The sequence below is a fragment of the Brienomyrus brachyistius genome, chromosome 3 (assembly GCF_023856365.1).
Source record: "Brienomyrus brachyistius isolate T26 chromosome 3, BBRACH_0.4, whole genome shotgun sequence".
In the NCBI taxonomy this organism is placed as follows: domain Eukaryota; kingdom Metazoa; phylum Chordata; class Actinopteri; order Osteoglossiformes; family Mormyridae; genus Brienomyrus; species Brienomyrus brachyistius.
Window position 1 is genome coordinate 699299 of NC_064535.1, and position 21280 is coordinate 720578.

General features: G+C 49.4%; 1 protein-coding gene across 4 annotated transcripts in view; it reads right to left on the minus strand.

The window, feature by feature from the left end:
* Positions 1-21280, minus strand: part of LOC125739298 (CUB and sushi domain-containing protein 1-like) — a 348758-nt gene that overhangs the window by 259582 nt on the left and 67896 nt on the right. For all 4 annotated transcript variants that reach the window (XM_049009249.1, XM_049009247.1, XM_049009245.1 and 1 more), the window contains exon 2: positions 2112-2328. In XM_049009249.1, coding sequence (XP_048865206.1) covers positions 2112-2328 — 217 coding nt within the window. The remainder of the gene's footprint in view (positions 1-2111; positions 2329-21280) is intronic.

Here is a 21280-nt window from a genome sequence, read left to right on the forward strand (position 1 = left end):
GGCTCTGAATAGTTCGCCTGGCTCTTGACACGTGGCTGGTGATTAATGCTGAATCATGGCTCCACTTGACCTTGAAAGAGGTGCTTTAATTCGGGAGCGAATAGCAGCACGATATGCCCACTGTTCCAGGAGATCACTATCTGATAGGGGAGAAGCTCAGACATGCCAGTGCCGAATCCATGGCGATGCATCAATTCATTTCTTATTGGCATGCTGTGGATCTGCCCCACTAATCAGGCGGAGCGGGACATGAACCCAAAGACGGACCTCCAGGTGGGCCTGGTCACTAAAGCAGTCCTCAGACGTGCTGAGATCCAGCTGCGAGGGGATCAGGTTCAGGCTTGTTATACTTGATTCTTTTCCCAAATTGTTGCTTGTCTACCAAAGTTTCACCCTCATCAAATAGCATCTATCAGCCATCCATGCATCCATCCCTCCCTCCCTCCCTCCATCCATGCATCCATTCATCCGTCCCTCCTTCCATCCATCATTCTATCCCTCCATCCATGCATCCATCCCTCCCTCCCTCCATCCATGCATCCATTCATCCATCCCTCCTTCCTTCCATCCATCCATTATTCCATCCCTCCCGCCATCCATTCATCCATCCCTCCCTCCCTTCATCCATGCATCCATCCATCTCTCCTTCCATCCATTCATCCATCCCTCCCTTCATCCATGTATCATCCATCCCTTCCTCCATCCATCCATAATTCCATCCCTCCCTCCATCCATTCATCCATCCCTCCCTTCATCCATGCATCCATCCATCCATCACTCCCTCCATCCATCCATAATTCCATGCCTCCCTCCATCCATCATTCCATTCCTCCCTCCATCCACCCCTCCCTCCCTCTATCCATCATCCATCCATCCATCCATCCATCCATCCATCTTCCATCAGCTGCTTATCCAGCACAGGACTTGTAGTGGAGGGAGGGGGGCTGTCAGCTTTATCCATCGTCATTATCACACTTTCATAAACATCCCATAATAGAGCTCAGCACCGCCGGCCTTGATTGACTCCTGTTATATTCTGTGAGTCGGCTGATCAGGAATGAAGAAGCATTTGCTGTCACTCAGGATTACAGGGATGAATCTCCCCCATTCCTCACTTCCTCTCCATCCCTCCCGATCCCTCTCTCCCCCTTCCCCATCCATGCCCATCCCTCACTTCCTCTCCATCCTTCCCCATCCCTCACTTCCTCTCCATCCCTCTCCTTCCCTCCCGATCCCTCTCTCCCCCTTCCCCATCCATCCCCATCCCTCACTTCCTTCTTCCCCATCCCTCTCTCCTTCCTCATCCCTCTCTCTCTCCCCCTTCCCCATCCAAGCCCATCCCTCACTTCCTCTCAATCCCTCGCTCGTCCTCTCCTTCCCCGTTCCCCTTTCCCTCACCCCTGACACATTTCAGACCTCGTCCCCTAAGTGCTATTTAATGTGAAATGCTCTGAAAGCCTAATGTCCTTTTTACAAGCTGCGCATTTAATCATTTTCGATTAGTAAACATTTTTTGCTCTTTTCCGCGCCTGTTTCTGTCTTCTTCAGTCAGACTGTCTTCATGCTAATACTCATGCTAATCGCTGGACACTTAAAGGCCGTCTACGTCTCATTACGGGAGACGTTTCATTTTCGCCGTGCCACTCGGCGGGTGCTAGTCTGAGACCCAGGTGCGGTCCCACACTCCACTCGGCCCGGTGACATTTGGTGCGGCACAGAAGTATGGACATCAACGTGTCCTCACTGAGTTCCCATGATAGCACACATTTCACAATGCACTGGCATGCCGACTTGTCGCTACAGTTATGTTTTCAGGAAGGGGGTCACCCTCAGAAGATGAACAGCCGCGACACCATCGACAGCCGAGACCAAACTGCATGCAAAAAACAGCAAACTGGAACAAAATCACACTCATATCCGGCAGACACAGGACCTCAAATGGAAGCGTGATAGTCAGGATACACCCAGGATACATCCAGGGTTTATCCTGCTTGCCTGAGTGCCTTTGTAAACTTCCAGTCCCCAAGCCAAGGTCATAAAGAGAGTGCAAGGAAGTCCAGGTAAACCGGCAAACCCTGGCATGTTTTACCACAGAAGAATAAAGCCGTTACCTCATTTTCAGGTTGCCAGGCTGAGGTTGCCCATCATAGATGGAGACAATGTCAAAGTCCTCCTCCAGGGCGAAGGTGTGAAATGACAGCTGTATCCTGTTCCTCTCCCCCGTGACGATGATCCAGGTGCAGTTGGCATAGTTGGGGTAGCCATGCGGGAAGCCGGGGCTCTCTATCGTCCCATTCAGACCCTGCACCAAGCCACCGCACGATTGTCCTGGTGAAAAGAGGAGGAGGATCAGGCACTGGAACAAGGGGAGCAAACATTGTCAACATTACGCAGAAAACAGTGACACAAAGACATAAAGGTTACTCAGAGCACAGCGACACAGATAACAAGGTTGCTCATAGTACAGTGACACAAATACATTAAGGTTACTCCTAGCATAGCAGCACAAAAACATCAAGGTTACTCAAAGCATAGTGACACAAAGACATAAAGATTACTCAGAGGACAGTGACACAAAGACACGGAAGTTACTCAGAGCACAGTGACACAAAGACATCGAGGTTACTTAGAACAAAGCGACACTAAGACGTGGAGGTTATTCGGAGCACAGCGACACTAAGACGTGGAGGTTACTCGGAGCACAGCGACGCTAAGACGTGGAGGTTACTCGGAGCACAGCGACGCTAAGACGTGGAGGTTACTCGGAGCACAGCGACACTAAGACGTGGAGGTTATTCGGAGCACAGTGACACTAAGACGTGGAGGTTACTCGGAGCACAGCTACACTAAGACGTGGAGGTTACTCGGAGCACAGCGACACTAAGACGTGGAGGTTACTCGGAAGACAGCGACACTAAGACGTGGAGGTTACTCGGAGCACAGCGACACTAAGACGTGGAGGTTACTCGGAGGACAGCAACACTAAGACGTGGAGGTTACTCGTAGCACAGCGACACTAAGACGTGGAGGTTACTCGGAGGACACCGACACTAAGACGTGGAGGTTACTCGGAGCACAGCGACACTAAGACGTGGAGGTTACTTGGAGCACAGCGACACTAAGACGTGGAGGTTACTCGGAGCACATCGACACTAAGACGTGGAGGTTACTTGGAGCACAGCGACACTAAGACGTGGAGGTTACTCGGAGCACAGCGACACTAAGACGTGGAGGTTACTCGGAGGACAGCGACACTAAGACGTGGAGGTTACTCGGAAGACAGCGACACTAAGACGTGGAGGTTACTCGGAGCACAGCGACACTAAGACGTGGAGGTTACTCGGAGCACAGCGACACTAAGACGTGGAGGTTACTCGGAGGACAGCGACACTAAGACGTGGAGGTTACTCGTAGCACAGCGACACTAAGACGTGGAGGTTACTCGGAGGACAGCGACACTAAGACGTGGAGGTTACTCGGAGCACAGCGACACTAAGACGTGGAGGTTACTTGGAGCACAGCGACACTAAGACGTGGAGGTTACTCGGAGCACATCGACACTAAGACGTGGAGGTTACTCGGAGCACAGCGACACTAAGACATGGAGGTTACTCGGAGCACAGCGACACTAAGACGTGGAGGTTACTCGTAGCACAGCGACACTAAGACGTGGAGGTTACTCGGAGGACAGCGACACTAAGACGTGGAGGTTACTCGTAACACAGCGACACTAAGACGTGGAGGTTACTCGGAGGACAGCGACACTAAGACGTGGAGGTTACTCGGAGCACAGCGACACTAAGACGTGGAGGTTACTCGGAGCACAGCGACACTAAGACGTGGAGGTTACTCGGAGCACATCGACACTAAGGCGTGGAGGTTACTTGGAGCACAGCGACACTAAGACGTGGAGGTTACTCGGAGGACAGCGACACTAAGACATGGAGGTTACTCGGAGGACAGCGACACTAAGACGTGGAGGTTACTCGGAGCACAGCGACACTGAGACGTGGAGGTTACTCGTAGCACAGCGACACTAAGACGTGGAGGTTACTCGGAGGACAGCGACAATAAGACGTGGAGGTTACTCGGAGCACAGCGACACTAAGACGTGGAGGTTACTCGGAGCACAGGGACACTAAGACGTGGAGGTTACTCGGAGCACAGCTACACTAAGACGTGGAGGTTACTCGGAGCACAGCTACACTAAGACGTGCAGGTTACTCGGAGCAAAGCAACACTTCGGCAATTGCAGTTTCAATCTTTCAAGCAGAAGATCAAAGATCGCAGCAGCCCTTGTTATATGGATTAAACATCACAGAGTTATAGCAATGCAGCTAGTCAGCTGCAGGGAGAGTGTGTTAAGAACATTCCCACGTTTGGTTTCAGCTGGGGGTGCTGTAGTTATATATGGGCAGCTGCAGAAGGCAGTATAGACGCACTTCACAGAGGAGCAAAGGGCACGTGTCAGGGGCTAATTATCTCGTAATGCTCATTAAAAACACAGCCAATTCATAACTTCATGTCCAGTGTACCGGCTCATCACGAAAGGCAGCTTTCCACTTAATTGCTTAGCTGACCATTTTATCCAAAGCAAATATATGTTTTTATCTCTTTTGTGAGACGGATCCATTGTCAGAACACTTCTGGGTAAATGCCCAATTCTCAGGTACAACAGTGAAGCTGTAGGTCTGAGGCTGGCCTCCAGGATTATTCATATTTACAGCAGGCAGGACATCCCTGCACATGCACAGCATCATCATGTAAAGTGTAACTGCCATGTAGCCGCATGTTTATCCAGCCGTGTGATTACACACGCTGTCGGGAAGGGGCCGCATTTCAGGTCAGGGACTTCATATCACAGAAAAAAAACAGGGAACACCGTCCACAAATCGTCCCAGATTTATTTTAAGGATCAAACCATGAATTTCTCTGCGTTGAATGTCACTAGAGGGATCTGATTTATTACTGTTTTTAAGATTCTCACTAGCATTAATACTACAGTAACTGAAACAGATGTAGGCAGCTGGGCAGTCCTGTGGGGTCCACCGTGGGGCAGAGACACTAAACAGAGGCACCTAAATCACATGACTCAGAATCACATGACTCAAACTGTCTCACATGACAGTTTATCGACGGGGAGGGTGAATGGTCCTGCGGGGTCCACCGTGGGGCAGAGACACTAAACAGAGGCACCTAAATCACATGACTCAGAATCACATGACTCAAACTGTCTCACATGACAGTTTATTGACGGGGAGGGTGAATGGTGCCTTAGAGTGCATGTTCCCGGCCTTTAGTGTCAGTAGCCCAGTGGCTTCGGTGGTCTGCCTAGGATGGTCGGGCTGGGTCAGGACTGCAGCGTGTCGATCCTGCCTGCAATGCCTCCAGACGCAGCTTACTCCGACATCACGGCCTCGCTCTCGAATGCCTGCTCTCTTCCGCAGACCGACCTTGTTCCCAGCCATCCGCGACACTGATGTGCCGTTTTGGGTGTGTGGGCCTTGCTGCTCTGTCATGAAGCCATTTTCACTTTTTATATCACGATCATTCTACACGCAAAGAACAAATTACCAAAGCAGTGATTATGAAGTTGCCAATTAATTAGACAAACTGTAACGGCAGATGGAGAATAAGACGGAATAAAGAAGAATATGTACTGTTTACATGCAGCCGAGCAAGACACATTATTAAACATGTACAAAAATATAGCTTTATTATGTATCTAAAATGCTTTAAAACTAGTGGGCAGGACTCTAGTTATATTAGGCTTTAAGAGGGAATCGACTGACCATCCAGAGTTATGAATCCCAGATTAAGTTTACAGCGACAACCAAATATAAACATGCTACCAAAGGCAGAGATATCTGACTCAGAGGCAGATGAAAGTACAATTACTGCACCGATCACCAAGGGAAATAAGGCTGTGCAGGAAAAGTTGCACGCAGAGGATTTCCAGCCAGAAGGAGATGGAGACACAGGTGTAGGATGGGCGTCTTATATAACAGATCAAAGACTGAAAAGTACAATCACACGCTTATGCACTGCAACTGAAGGCTGCTCGCACTGATAAGCGTTTCGCCCATGAAATGAAAAATAAATATTTTGGGCCAATTCATCCAATCGTGTGGGCTTGCATTTCCACATAAAGAAGCCATGCTGCAAGGTCGCTTTCAAGCAAACCACCAAATATCATTCCATAAAGGCTCTGTGACTTTTCTTGACCTGTTTAGATGAATCAAAACTAAATAAAAGGCTTTTATTGGGGGAGGGCTATCAGTTTTGTGGATGTTGGCGTAAGGTGATTTTCATGCAGAAAACGTCATATTTGTGTATTCTGGCCATGTGAAATATGGTCACACACGCTGCCCAAGCCGTGCATTTCTCCTGCTGGAACCTCGATCTTCTCTCCAAGGCTCTCTGTAAAACACCGGCACGCCCTTGCATTTACACGCCGCAGCTGAGGGAGTATATTGCTTTGTCTAAGCGCCGTCTCATTCGTGAGGTGGAGAGATTACTTGATTGCCCTCGTGACCCCTGCGGCCCCTCTGTCCCGAATGAGCAGCCCGCCTGGTTTTTAAAGTTCCTCCCCAAACACCATTAACTCACGGTAAATACAGCAGAAGTGTCTCTGCGTCGAAATGTCAAGCAGTGTCCAGAGGTGGCAGGCATGCTCAGCCGATCACAGATCGGATCCTAACGCTGCTATATTCCCACATGTCAACAGCGGGGGGATAAACATTTACACGCCTTCAGAGTGTCCTAGGGAGCGGCGGAATACAAGTCACCCGTATCGCTGCGGAAAATAAAATTCAGGAAGAGTGAAACCCAGGAAGAGTGAAGCCATGTTGTTTTTCTATATCTCATTATGAAAGTAATTATCAATATAAACAGACAAGGCATCTTCTGTCAGCATTTACATCAAACACCAGCAAAAAAAGATAAGAAAAGTGGACATTTATCTACATGACCAAAAATCTCATTTTTAAAAGTGATCCGGGAGAGTGGGGGGGGGGGGCGCTCGGCTATCTGCAGATACTGCAAAAAAAATGTTGGGGATTTTGCAGGATGAGAGTGGCGTCTCCCTGGCAAGAGTGGTGACCGCAGGCGCGTGCTGCCACCCCCCAGCGGCCCCGGTCAAGGCGGGCCGCCTGACCGCAGGCGCGTGCTGTGCCACCCCCCAGCGGCCCCGGTCAAGGCGGGCCGCCTGACCGCAGGCGCGTGCTGTGCCACCCCCCAGCGGCCCCGGTCAAGGCGGGCCGCCTGACCACAGGCGCGTGCTGCCACCCCCCGGCGTCCCCGGTCAAGGCGGGCCGCCTGACCGCAGGCGCTTGCTGCCACCCCCCGGCGTCCCCGGTCAAGGCGGGCCGCCTGACCGCAGGCGCGTGCTGCCACCCCCCGGCGGCCCCGGTCAAGGCGGGCCGCCTGACCGCAGGCGCGTGCTGCCACCCCCCGGCGTCCCCGGTCAAGGCGGGCCGCCTGACCGCAGGCGCGTGCTGCCACCCCCCCGGCGTCCCCGGTCAAGGCGGGCCGCCTGACCACAGGCGCGTGCCTCATTTTCTCACTGTTTTCGCCCCTCACCCCCAATCATCAGGCTGGTCACTCCACATCATACGAAACCGGATCTGTCCGTTTCCGAGCACATAAGGGTCTACAAGCCAGAATGCTTGTCATTATCTCTGGTGTTCGGCAGGTCCGGCCTTCATGCCTGTGATCACAAGGTCGCTGGTTCGGACCCCATAGTCTGCAAATGTCTGTTGGTTCCAGGACCCTTAACCCCCCCCGAAATGCTCCAGGGAATGGCAGATAAATGGCTGGTCCTGCTCTGACCCCAGCTTCACTCTCACCTCTATATGTGTGCCTCACAGGAGAGCAGGATGGGATATGAGAAACACATCCCAATGTACTTGTGTAAATGGCAAATAAAGCATCATTTCATCTCATCCTTGTCTGTGGAGATGAACTGACACCCCCCCCCCCCACATTTCCTGGGATAGAAGCCTTTCTTACTTGATTTTTTTTCAGGAACACAGATTAATGTGCCAGTTTCCACTGCGGCATATCATCCTTCAGACTGGTCTTAATAGTCCTGCCAATAGGAGCTGTCAGCTGGGCTGTAGTCCTCCTGGGATGTGAGATGCCCAGGGCCTGGATCGAAGCAGGTGGGCAAAGTGACAGCAGTGACACGCACCCCCATAGTCCGTACGCCATCCATTCCCCAGGGGAGCGGCTCCAAGGTCTCCGTTTTATGAGGGATCAGGTAGCCTGCATCAGAGACGATTCCTGGAAGCTGGAGAGGCCTCCTGGTCTGCTGAACAGCTACCCGAACCGCACTCCATTCTGGCATAAAGCTGGTGTTACAGTGCGGGGGTGCTGTAAATGGGGGAAGTGGGGTCCATTCCAGAGGGCCCCAAAAATTTGCAACATAATTGGATTGGTCTTAGTTGAGGGCCCAATATGATGTGCTTTCCTGAGACCCAAAATCTGTAGCCCACTACCAGACTGCCATCCCTTTGGTAGAATAGACAGGGGACCGCCTTCACCTGTGTGTGGTGAGGGGCTTCACTGAGCCGCGGCTGTGGCATGCACCCACTTACATTTTCTAACAAGCGTGTTGCGCACAAAAGCGTTTTTGCTTGCATGTGTAACAGCACGTGGCTTTGCTTTGACCGGTCACACGGTGAAGTATCTCAGGTAGGACTGAATACACCATGGTAACCATGGAAATACAACATGAATACCCCCTATGTGTGATATTTTCAAACATTGATAGAGAGCACCGTGACCTACACTGTGACTTGCACCATGACCTGTACCATGACATTCACTGTGATCTACACTGTGACCTGTACCGAGACGTTCACCGTGACCTACACTGTAACCTGCACCGTGACCTGTACAGTGACATTCACTGTGATCTGTACTGTACCTGTACCGTGACCTTCACCGTGACCTACACTGTGACCTGTACCGTACCTGTACCGTGACCTTCACCGTGACCTACACTGTGACCTGCACCGTGACCTGTACAGTGACATTCACTGTGATCTGTACTGTACCTGTACTGTGACCTTCACCGTGACCTACACTGTGACCTGCACCGTGACATTCACTGTGATCTGTACTGTACCTGTACTGTGACCTTCACCGTGACCTACACTGTGACCTGTACCGTACCTGTACCGTGACCTTCACCGTGACCTACACTGTGACCTGCACCGTGACCTGTACAGTGACATTCACTGTGATCTGTAATGTACCTGTACTGTGACCTTCACCGTGACCTACACTGTGACCTGCACCGTGACATTCACTGTGATCTGTACTGTACCTGTACCGTGACCTTCACCGTGACCTACACTGTGACCTGCACCGTGACCTGTACAGTGACATTCACTGTGATCTGTACTGTACCTGTACTGTGACCTTCACCGTGGCCTACACTGTAAATTGCACCGTGATCTGTACCATGACATTCACTGTGATCTGTACTGTACCTGACCTGTGACTTTCACTGTGACCTGCACCATGACCTGTACCGTGACATTCACTGTGATCTGTACTGTACCTGTACCGTGACCTACACTGTGACCTGCACCGTGACCTGTACCGTGACATTCACTGTGATCTGTACCGTACCTGTACTGTGACCTTCACCTGACCTACACTGTGACCTGCACCGTGACCTGTACCGTGACATAGAGTCCCTGGGAGGTACTGGGGGGGGGAGTTCAAGGGTGTCTCCTTCTCCAGGTCAGGGGGACCTGCACCGTAAGCAGATAGGCACCAATGGTAGCCAAATGGCCCAAAGAGGCAAGGGAGGGCTGCCCCAGAGCCCAGCAACAAGGCAATGCACCCCCTGTAGGCCATCATCGTGTGGTACAGCCTAATTAAAAACAGCTAATTTGGTGTGGGTAGTGGTGGGGCCAGGATTTTGGGCTGGCAGTTGGATTTCGGGGCCCATCCCTCCTTGCATCCAGCGCCGTTAGTCACATCGCTGCCGGCTGATGGACTGCAGGCCTCGTATGCAAATGGCTTGTTTCCGATTCCCACTGTCATCTGGATGCTCAGGAAAACCTGATTCTGGGGGTCCAGGAGGGGGACCAGTCACCTGACAGGCTGTTTGACTGCCTGCATTTATACCTGCAGATGGCTTTTTCTTCCCGCTCTTGGATTTGCTCTTACTTACTCCTCTGCTTTTCACGCTTAATTCCCACCTCCGGAAATTCATCAAGATGCAGCCCCGGTGCTGGCAGCTTGGGGGCTTATAGAGGTTATGGTGGTTCATGCTGTTACAGTGATGAGGGCCAGTGAGGAGGTAAATATCCAAAGAAACGGAAACAGCTCTTCGGGGCCCTAAAGGCCAAAGAGCCAGTCCCCACTATTAACTCCTGCTTTATTTGCTCATTTATGATTATTTTAGTAATTATACACATTAATACATCAAATCTCTTTGTGTTGTGCATTCATCTGATGAGAGTAATTACAGGATTCGCATCACATTCAATTGCATCATTCAGGCCTTTGTTTTGGAGAAAACCATGAATAAATGAAGTAATCCCCCCCCCCCCCACCTTACCCCACCCCATGCTCATTGCTTTGTATTTTAGAGAATCCTCAAAACATTCATCCCTGGCCTGACTAAAAATATATGTTTTCGTTATTGTATCTGTATAAAAAATTTATTATAATATCCAGCACTTAAGTTACGATGAGGAAGAAATGACAGGAAGAGCAAAGCTAAGCTTCACATGGGATCCGTGTTTCTTCAGGCAGGGAAATGGACAGACATAAACCAGGACCTATTATTTCACATGGGATCCATGTTTCTTCAGGCATGGAAATGGACAGACCTAAACCGCAGGACCCATTATTTCACATGGGATCCGTGTTTCTTCAGGCAGGGAAATGGACAGACCTAAACCGCAGGACCCATTATTTCACATGGGATCCGTGTTTCTTCAGGCAGGGAAATGGACAGACCTAAACCTCAGGACCCATTATTTCACATGGGATCCGTGTTTCTTCAGGCAGGGAAATGGACAGACATAAACCAGGACCTATTATTTCACATGGGATCCATGTTTCTTCAGGCATGGAAATGGACAGACCTAAACCGCAGGACCCATTATTTCACATGGGATCCGTGTTTCTTCAGGTAGGGAAATGGACAGACCTAAACCGCAGGACCCATTATTTCACAAAAAGAGGCAAATCAAGATTTAAGTTAATAAGTAAATAAATTTAACTTTTAGAAATAATTCACCATGTGGTCTTTAATTTAATGAAGAGTTTAATGAACTGTTGTCAAGTAATTATTCTAACAAAGATTTAATTATTGCATAAGAAAACACTTATTAATTTGTAATTATATTTTCATTTACTATAAATGATTATCATTGCAAATTATATTTGAATTGGTATTTTCCTTTTTGTGTAAGTTCATATATTATGTTAGAAATTAACGATTCAACATTCAGTAATGTTGCATGTAATGTTGTTTTGGGAAATCACGTGACCAGATAGCATAATGTAAATGTGTGCTATTTCATTTAAAATTTGTAAATGGCTGAGATGTTTATTGAAAAAGGACCCTGAAACACTGCACAACAAGCAAGAGAGTACAGCAAGAGTCAGCTCGCCAGGAGAACTTCAGCTTCCAGGCGGCAATTAGTCCAAAGGCCTCCGAGTCGTGGATTCTCTCTCTGATCAAAACACTAGTGACATTATTCACCGGTGACATTTTGTGTCTGAATTACAGAGTCAATAATCAATGGTTAGCTGGAACAGAGCAGTGAAACACTTGACCACAAGCCCTTGACCCTTTGACCCTGCTCTACTCCCCCCCGGTCAGGAAGCAGCAGCATCTCCCCCCAGTTGCCCATCACGCCCATCACTTTGGTAAGGGGCTGCAACCCCAAACCCTCCAGGTCCCTATCGCACATGCTAACAGTGCTACACCACCCTGTCTCAGGCATTATGTAACCATGGTGATGGTCTCACAAATTTGCAAAAGTATATCAGAGAAAAGGCTCATATTTACCAGCTGATTTCTGTGGGTAGTGGGCAGGTGGGCTCATTAAGGCGTTACCTCTGAAGTCAGGACATATTCACCTTTCCAGCAACATCCCTGCTCAGCCCCGGCTCAAAACTTATTAACTCCATGTGTTAAATTTAAATAGCTAATGAAACAAGTGGCTGGTGTCTTCGCTTGACTTTGGAGAGACTGAAATGCAGTTAAATAGAGAACTATTGTGATGTTTTTATTTGTTATCTCTGCTAATATGAGTTGCAAATTGTAATTAGGGAATTAATTGCATGATATTTGTATGATAAATACTGGATTATTACAGTATATCTGTTTCACTCAGGGGAAAAACATCCTCGGCAGAAGTACAGAAATTCCTGATGACGAGGGTCATTCCCAAGGCGGAGTCTGCACTCTTCAGAGATACCTTCACCCTCATCTTCACTAAGGCTGCACTGGGTCATTTAACCTTTCGACTAGTTTTTAATTCCGTTTGTTTAGAAACCCTTCATCTCTTGAATGGGGAGCCAAAGTTCAGATTCGACTGCTTCATCCTCGACGGACATTCCTTAGGAAGACATCCTAAAGTGCATCTTGAAGTGCTACTGTGTGCATATTCAGCAGGAGGACCAGGTCGATCCACAAGTCTGTTTCATTCTCCATCTACCTCATTTTCTCTTCTCATGCAGAAGAACACATAAAGCACTGAGCCCCACACCCTAACCGCTTTAACATGGGGAAGTGCAGCTTTGTGTTTGGGTGCCATTTTTTATCTGAAGGCCAAACTCACCTTCACACATTTTAAATTCACAAAAACATTTTACATCGAAAATAAATGCAGCTACTGGAGGTAAATTCTTGCTGGGTGTAAATCACTGCGCTCAAATCACTGCGCTCAAATCACTTCAATCAAAATCACATGAAAAAGGAGGAAAGTAAATTGATTGCAGGACAATATCGAATGAGCTCTAATCTTTCACAGCCAGTGCTTAAGCCCTCGGACGATTCCCATTGTGCATTAGTACAGGGAGCGTACAATGGGAAGGTTACTGCAAGGCTAATCTACGAGCCATACAGTGAGGATTTCTGAAAGCACTGCGCTACCACTGAGCTGCACATTTACATATTTCTTCTTCAGTGATAGTGCATATCTGAGAACAGAACACTGCATTTTGCAGTACATCGCTTACGTAACAACTCTGTGTCTTCCAGACTGGCTTCTATACCATGCCACTGACGTTAATTTGCTAAAATTTCATGGGAACCAAAGACTCTTACACATAGCACCTTCTACAGGAGATCTGTGCTCATTACTTGTCAAGGTCTTATAATGACAAAAACAACATCAGCAGAGCTGATCTTAGAAAACTCAGGGGCCAGTAAAGGAGCTTATTTATCATGGGGTCCTCGTTTGTTTCATACAAAAACAAAACAATTCCAGCCATAACAAAGACGCCAGTCCTGGCTTTAGGACAAACCCTGCGGTCTCACACACTGGCATGTGAGGAGCCTCGTTTAAATTCATGCAATCGTCCAGCCCTGAAATCCTTCGCTTGCCATCGTCTTGTTCATGGATCAGCTGCTCAACACAAGTTTGCCTCGTCCCCGGAAATGTCTGGCCGACACGACACCGGTTTCAGGCGTGAGCCACGGGAAAAGGCTGCATGCCTCACAGGCAGGAAGCAGCAGTCCATTGGGGTCAGGTGACAAATACCCCCACCACAGTAGTTAAGTTTTACACTCAAGGTGAACAGCGCCCCCGGGCAGCTGAAGGAACGTCACCCACCCCCAAATCAATATTTCACCCCTGTTGACATGTGTCGCACAGTAGAACCCACTGGAGGAGTGGTTAGCCAGGCTAAACTCGTTTATATTCCGATGATCCGAAACAAGTCAGAGCTAAAATCCATATACAGCGTGTTGTTCCACACGACGCTGTCAGGTCCGGGGACTCCAGAGCCTGTGTTCACATGGTGTGACTGTGAAGTACGCAGCCCCCTCCCACTGCTAACCTGAGGGGCCTTCATGTGAAGCACTGCCAGCAGATGAATCAAGCATTTGGATAAGCAGCGAACGATCCAGGTCCGGGTCGTCTAGACAACGGAACAGACACAGAACCAAACAGCAGCAAAGACTGATGAATATTTTTAGCTGTTTTTCACGTTTCCAAAAAGAAAACAAAATGTGCAAACTGACATCTAGAATTCAGTCCCTGTATTGGTGAAGTCTCAAATTATTTATCCACTTAAATATGAACTGACTGCCTAAATCTAAAAATCGCTACAGAGATTTTTTTTTTAAGTTACGGAATTTGAGGCAATTTAGCTAAAAGGACAGCATGAAAAAAGGAAGTCAGATTCCTCCACACATGAATAAAGTTGTTGCCGAGGAATCTTTAATCCTGTTTCCATGGTTACACCAGCTACTGTATCACTCGAAACTATGCAACGCTTGATGACTAAAATACCAGGAATATTAACAACACAGCAGATGGAGGAGGAAAAAAAATCAAATAAATATATTCCCCCTGACTGCGGAGCCTTTTTTTGAGAATTCTTCTTGTATATTAAGAAACAAGCTCTCAGAACAGATTCATCTAATAAGTAAGATTCCCGTTCATGGAAGATATCCCAAGACAGGGCATTTGGAAAAAAGTGAGAGAATAGATGATGCAAATGGATTTCACAGGTGGCGGCAGTGGCGATGGCTTTGAATGAAGGCCAGGGCCGCACTCCTGCACTCCGAGCACCCCGCTACAGCACGGCCGCACTCCTGCACACGCTCGCTCCGAGCACCCCGCTACAGCACGGCCGCACTCCTGCACACGCTCGCTCCGAGCACCCCGCTACAGCACGGCCGCACTCCTGCACACGCTCGCTCCGAGCACCCCGCTACAGCACGGCCGCACTCCTGCACACGCTCGCTCCGAGCACCCCGCTACAGCACGGCCGCACTCCTGCACACGCTCGCTCCGAGCACCCCGCTACAGCACGGCCGCACTCCTGCACACGCTCGCTCCGAGCACCCCGCTACAGCACGGCCGCACTCCTGCACATGCTCGCTCCGAGCACCCCGCTACAGCACGGCCGCACTCCTGCACTCCGAGCACCCCGCTACAGCACGGCCGCACTCCTGCACTCCGAGTACCCCGCTACAGCACGGCCGCACTCCTGCACACGCTCGCTCCGAGCACCCCGCTACAGCACGGCCGCACTCCTGCACACGATCGCTGCGAGCACCCCGCTACAGCACGGCCGCACTCCTGCACACGATCGCTGCGAGCACCCCGCTACAGCACGGCCGCACTCCTGCACACGATCGCTGCGAGCACCCCGCTACAGCACGGCCGCACTCCGGCACTCCGAGCACCCCGCTACAGCACGGCCGCACTCCTGCACACGCTCGCTCCGAGCACCCCGCTACAGCACGGCCGCACTCCTGCACTCCGAGCACCCCGCTACAGCACGGCCGCACTCCTGCACATGCTCGCTCCGAGCACCCCGCTACAGCACGGCCGCACTCCTGCACACGCTCGCTCCGAGCACCCCGCTACAGCACGGCCGCACTCCTGCACACGCTCGCTCCGAGCACCCCGCTACAGCACGGCCGCACTCCTGCACACGCTCGCTCCGAGCACCCCGCTACAGCACGGCCGCACTCCTGCACACGCTCGCTCCGAGCACCCCGCTACAGCACGGCCGCACTCCTGCACACGCTCGCTCCTGAAGGCTGAAAGGGGAGAAACACTGATTCATGATTCTAATTGGTGTGCAGATTGAAAATGCCAAGATTATTAATTCCTGGGAGTTGCTTTCCGGCTGGCGGCCTGACCTGTGACTGCCGGGCTAAATAAGACATTAGCCAAGACTACCATGCTGCAAAGTGTACTGTGGCTCTGGACGGTGCGTGTTTGTGATTCTGACCATGGGAAGTAGTCGATATATCGGATCTGAGACAACCCTTAACCCTCTGGAGTGGACGGCATCGTCGGCGATGCCGCGTACCGTTCTCATGTAATTCAATTCATAACTCGCTGAAATCGTATTGCAGAATCATGAAAAAAACGCTGACTAAATCTGTCTTCTCAAAATGTCTATTGTCGGAAGTATTAAAGTTTTTAAAATTAGGTTAAATCAGCAAAAAAGTAAACCCTGTCACCTTAGTTTGTTTTACCTGCATCGGGGGCATGTAGCGCCGCCCTCACCTGAAAATTGCTATTCGCATTCTAAAGAGCCGCATTTCTGCATATTCATATCGCATTCGCATGGGAATTTGATGAACAACGCAATGGTGTAACGGGATCCAGATACACCCCCATCAGCACCATAAAAGGTGGGGGGGGGGGGGTGGCCAGGTGTAAATGGCTCATTCATACACATGAAAGTTGCTACATATTCAATGAAAGGAGCCCAGAAGTAGTGACATGAGTTTGGTTTTTCTTATTTATTTATCCAACTGAATGTTGCAGCTACACCATTTAGTCACCTTCATGTAGCCAAGACTTTGGTGATCAGATATCTGGGATCAAAACAAACTGCCACCATTGCTTACTATGTACTTTTATAACATTCCTGCACGTGTTACAAACTGCAATTTGCAATGTCCAGACTTTGATGTCAAATTATAAACTTCACATAAATCTGACATATTTACAAAGTACACTAAGATTAAGATGAGTTTAATGCCAAAACGAATATACAACAAATAATTTATTTGCCATGAATTAAGTTTATGGTACTGAATGAAGTGTGTGACCATGCCCCAGTCAGTGACAGTGTGTCCCCTCCCCCTGAACCCCAGAGGGTTAATCTACGTCGCATGCAAATTTATAAATGCAAAACCAGCAGAATGGGATAAAATTCTACCCTTAATAAAATGATGAAACATGATTTGTCTTAAAGTTACAGTGTACAGAATAGTGGGAGCTAAACAGATGTATGATCAGGCTAGAATAGACAGGCTTTTGGGTGTGGCATGCTAAAGTGAACGAGTGAAGTTAGTTTTGTGGAACAGATGAGTGGATACAGAGCGGAGAGAAAGTGATGGGAAGAGGGTCTGCTGTGAGGTATGGGACAACGCCACGGCCCCAGCAAAACCGAGACTCCAACACCAGAAGGTCCGAGAAGGAGATGGGAGTCTGGAGCAGAGAACATCTGCGATCAGTGTCACGGGAGGCTTCCTTGGGAACAAACATTCGAAACCCAAAAGATTTTATGACTGGGCCTGGTTTTGGGATTTAAAATATGAATGTTTAGCGGGTTAGCTCTCAGTGCCTGTGATCAGAAGGTCAGCAGTTTGAATCCCATGCTTGGCAGAGTAGCCGCATCTCCATTGGGCCCTTGAGCAAGACCCTTAACCCCCTGAAAAATGCTCCAGGGGTGAGAGATAAATGGCTGACCCTGCTCACAGAATACAAGCTTGGCTCTCACCTCTGTGTGTGTCTTAAAAAGGAGAGCAAGTTGGAACATGTGAAAACTAACACATTCCAATGTACCTGTTGTCGTACAAATGGAAAATATATCTATTTCAGATGTAACGAAATATTCAAGCATCCAGAATGCTTTCCCATCAACCTTCATCCAGGATCCCAGGACACAAGGGCTCACACTGGTGACAGCTAAGGAGTCAGTGCATCTCTGCACTGTGGGAGGACTTCCCACATGGGCATGGCAACCCACGTGGCCACCCAGCTGGGGGGTGACGATGCTGGCTGCCTGCCACGCCGCCCACGACAGGACGAGGCTTCACCATGGAGATTGGGACAGACAGCCGACGTCAATCGGCACGCATTTCATGACGCAGGGAGCGGGAGGAAAACCACAAAGCACATTGTGTGTGGAAATGCATCCGCAGCGGGGATGTAAGGAACCAAGACGAGCATCTTCAAGGAAACGCTTTGGGCTTCGGTTCTGGAAATAACAGCCGCTTAGCTCGCCTATAGAGACTGTGAATTGGAGCAGATCGGGAAGCCCCCGCTTTCACCGCATGTACGTGGGGTTATTTGAAGTCGTTTGCGATGCCGCTCGGTCTAAATATGCAACAGAATCCAAAATACACAAGCAGGGTTATTTGCATCTCTAAACACACCAGGAGTCAATAGAAATTCCCAGTGCACCTAATGTGTTTGAGCTTTTGCAGTATACGTCAAAAAGTGATCGGAAGTCCATCCTCCTTAAGCTACTTAGTATGTGGAAGGTCCTATTCAGCAGACAGAGGGAGTTCCACATGAGAAACACAGGCGGTTCTGGGGCAGCGCGCAGGGCTGGACTAATCAGAATGGGGCTGCAGCAGTCAAAGCACCATCATTCGTGCACAAACGAAAAAAAATACAGCTTTTTACAGGCTAAAGTCACAGAAGCTAAATGCAAATTAAATGTTTCAGTTATTTGACAGATCCCAGGTCAGAGTGACTGAGACAGATGCAGTACCTGCAATATGCATATAGGTGGTGCTGGTGTTAAAGGACCCCAAGAACATCCCCTGGGACTCAGCTCAGCTAAGATGGCTGCCCTGTGCTTTGTGCGGCCGTCACACATCAGCCAGGGGGTTTGCTGTAACTGACGCAGCCGGAGACCTCTGTCACGCTGCGGGGCTGAACTCACAAGCTGCTGCATGCAAAGGAAGAAAGTCGACAGTAAGTATTCTAAGTCTGAGCGGGTCCCGCTGTGGCTGTAACCGGACCGTGATCCCGTGTCCGGTTCTGCCTCATTGCCCCCATTGACAATCAGAGCGCTCGTTCCAGCCCTTAATGACTCGTGGAGATTTTCTCACCCGAGGCAGAGGAGCTCTCTCCTCAAGGGCTGATTTATCTTGTAATGCTTTAAATACCTCAGCACTTGCTGTGCAGAAACAGCCCAGGAGATGTGCGCGGAAGCACTTTTAGCCTGCCCTTAAGCATGGGCCCATCGACCGGGTTCGAGAGGGGACTGTGCACCCTGCAACGGGAACAGGCGTGGTCTAAACACACATTAGGCGAGGACCTCCTGCAGCCTTCAAATAGACTGAAGTGGTGCATTATTAGCAAAAGCTACAAGATGTTATACTTTATTCTTACACCCATTGAAGGTCCCTGATGTTAAGAGCGAGGTGTTTTTGTTCAGGCAGTTCCTAGAAACCTAAAAACGAGACATGGAAGACAAAAAAAGGCCCTTCAGTGGGACCTGGATGATGTGGGAACCCAGGGAGTCAAAATGTCAAAAATATTTCATCAAGTAATAAGCAGTGATTAATCAGGTGAGGTATATTATACTTAGTTAAATCGAGTGGAGATCATTACAAACCTGAATAATTGGTCCATTTTAATGATGAATTGTACTATGCCCACAGCAGGACTGGAAGTCTCTATCAAGGTTATAATTGTGTGGGTAAATCGCTGTGCTACTGCTACTCTCTGCCTCTGATAGCATCATGATGGAAGCACTAGCTGCAATTAATAAACACAGATCAGGCATGTAGATTGGACAGCTTGGGTCCATGACAAATAAGCATTTGCGCTAGGACTGACGTGCGTAACTGTCACCCTCTGATATTCCAGGAAGGGCAACTGCAAGAAAGATGGCCTCAACTGTGTGGGGGCCAGCAGGGAAGGGGTCGACCACAGGAGGACAGCCGTGAGACGGGGCAGATCTTCATGTATGAAAACAAAGGCGGGAGGAGGGAGAGAAGAAAGAGCAGACCTACAGAAGGAACCTTCAGGAGCCTTCTGCCAAGTCACCAAGGAAACGTAAAGACAAACTTAATCAAAAATAAGGATCTTGGCTAAAACCAAACAATACCAACTGGCACCGGATTAAAATTTTAAAGGAAAATGGCAGGACCGTGCAAGAAATAAGCCGTTAATTAAGTAAGGCTGGTTGGACCGGGTTTCGATTAAATTTATTGTTGGAGTTTGTATAGCTGAAATTGGAAGGTTAGCGTCCTTATGGTATTGCCAGGTGGTAGCCCAGAGCCTACCTGGCAGGTGGTGCCTCTGATTTTCCTGCTTTGCATATGCTCATATGCTCGGGGGTAAGACCGAAGGAGGGGGGAGGGGAGTGATTTGCCACTCGTGTGCGTATAGATCCGCATCACCAACCCCAAGGCATCTTACCTACATGTCGGAAATTCCAGCAGCATCGACTGGCCAGTTTTTCCATTTTTCATTCCAGGCACCTTTGCAGACGAGACAAGATTGTCTCCACTGTGCTGGAATTTGACCAAACAATGTTTTCTGAAAACACTGCATGGGCATTTGAGATATAAGGAGACAAAGGAAAGTGTTGGGGGAAGATGTCAGAGTGTGGCAGTGTGTATAAGAGAGTCCAGATACGCATGCAGAGATGTAGTTCACACTTTTTAGCTTAGAGTGTCTGTAGATGTTACTGTGCTGTCATTTTCTGTCTGGATGTTTGTTTTAGAGCTCCTGGGTGATCCAGTGGATTCCCGGCTCTTCAGCTGCATCGCCAACACCTCTGCTGGACCATTTACATCTGCGATGCTACATGGGCGAGCATCTGCTCTGTCAGTGTGTGTTTTGTCACACTGAACAAAGACAGTAACCCCAAAACATCTAGGAGCCTGGCTACTTCCCAGCAAGTTATAATGGATCCAAACTAGGACTCCTCACCTGCATCCTGCACCCTCCTTCAAGGTTCCTGGCTCCACGGCTATACCCTTGAGCGAAATGCATAAACCGTTTCTGCAAAATATTCCGCCCTAGGAACGGGCAGGAACTGTCACCTCCTTGGATAAACTCATCATCACAGAAACCAGGCGTAAGAGCTCGGGTGCCGCTTGCATCTCAGAATAGGATGTGCGCTGTAAAACCTGATAGCTGCAGATGCAGCAGCCCACGTCAGCATCCTGGCAGCGATTCCTCCCCTCGTGGCGAGCATCAGCTCATCATCACAGGGCCTGTGTCCCTCTTTATTGCTGAGCCGTCTCATTTCCCCTTGGCCTGACTCACTCGGCACAGCCCAACTTGCTTCCTGAGCCATCGCTTTGAGGATGCCTCTAGCCCGGCAGTTTCACACCTGGCTGGCTGGGTCGGTGCTTTGTCGTCTCCCCATCCCTCCTGGCCCCTTTTCATCTCGCTAGTTATTTAAGAACCTCACGTAGAAGATGTCAACATGTGAACCTGGGACCATCTGATGTTGGCTCGCAGAGGTGCATGGAGCAGCCAAAATGCATTGCTGGACATCCGCCACGCGCGTGACTTCAGTCTGGGCTCCTCTCTGTGCCCAAAAGAGACTCAGAGCACCCCCGCATGAGGCA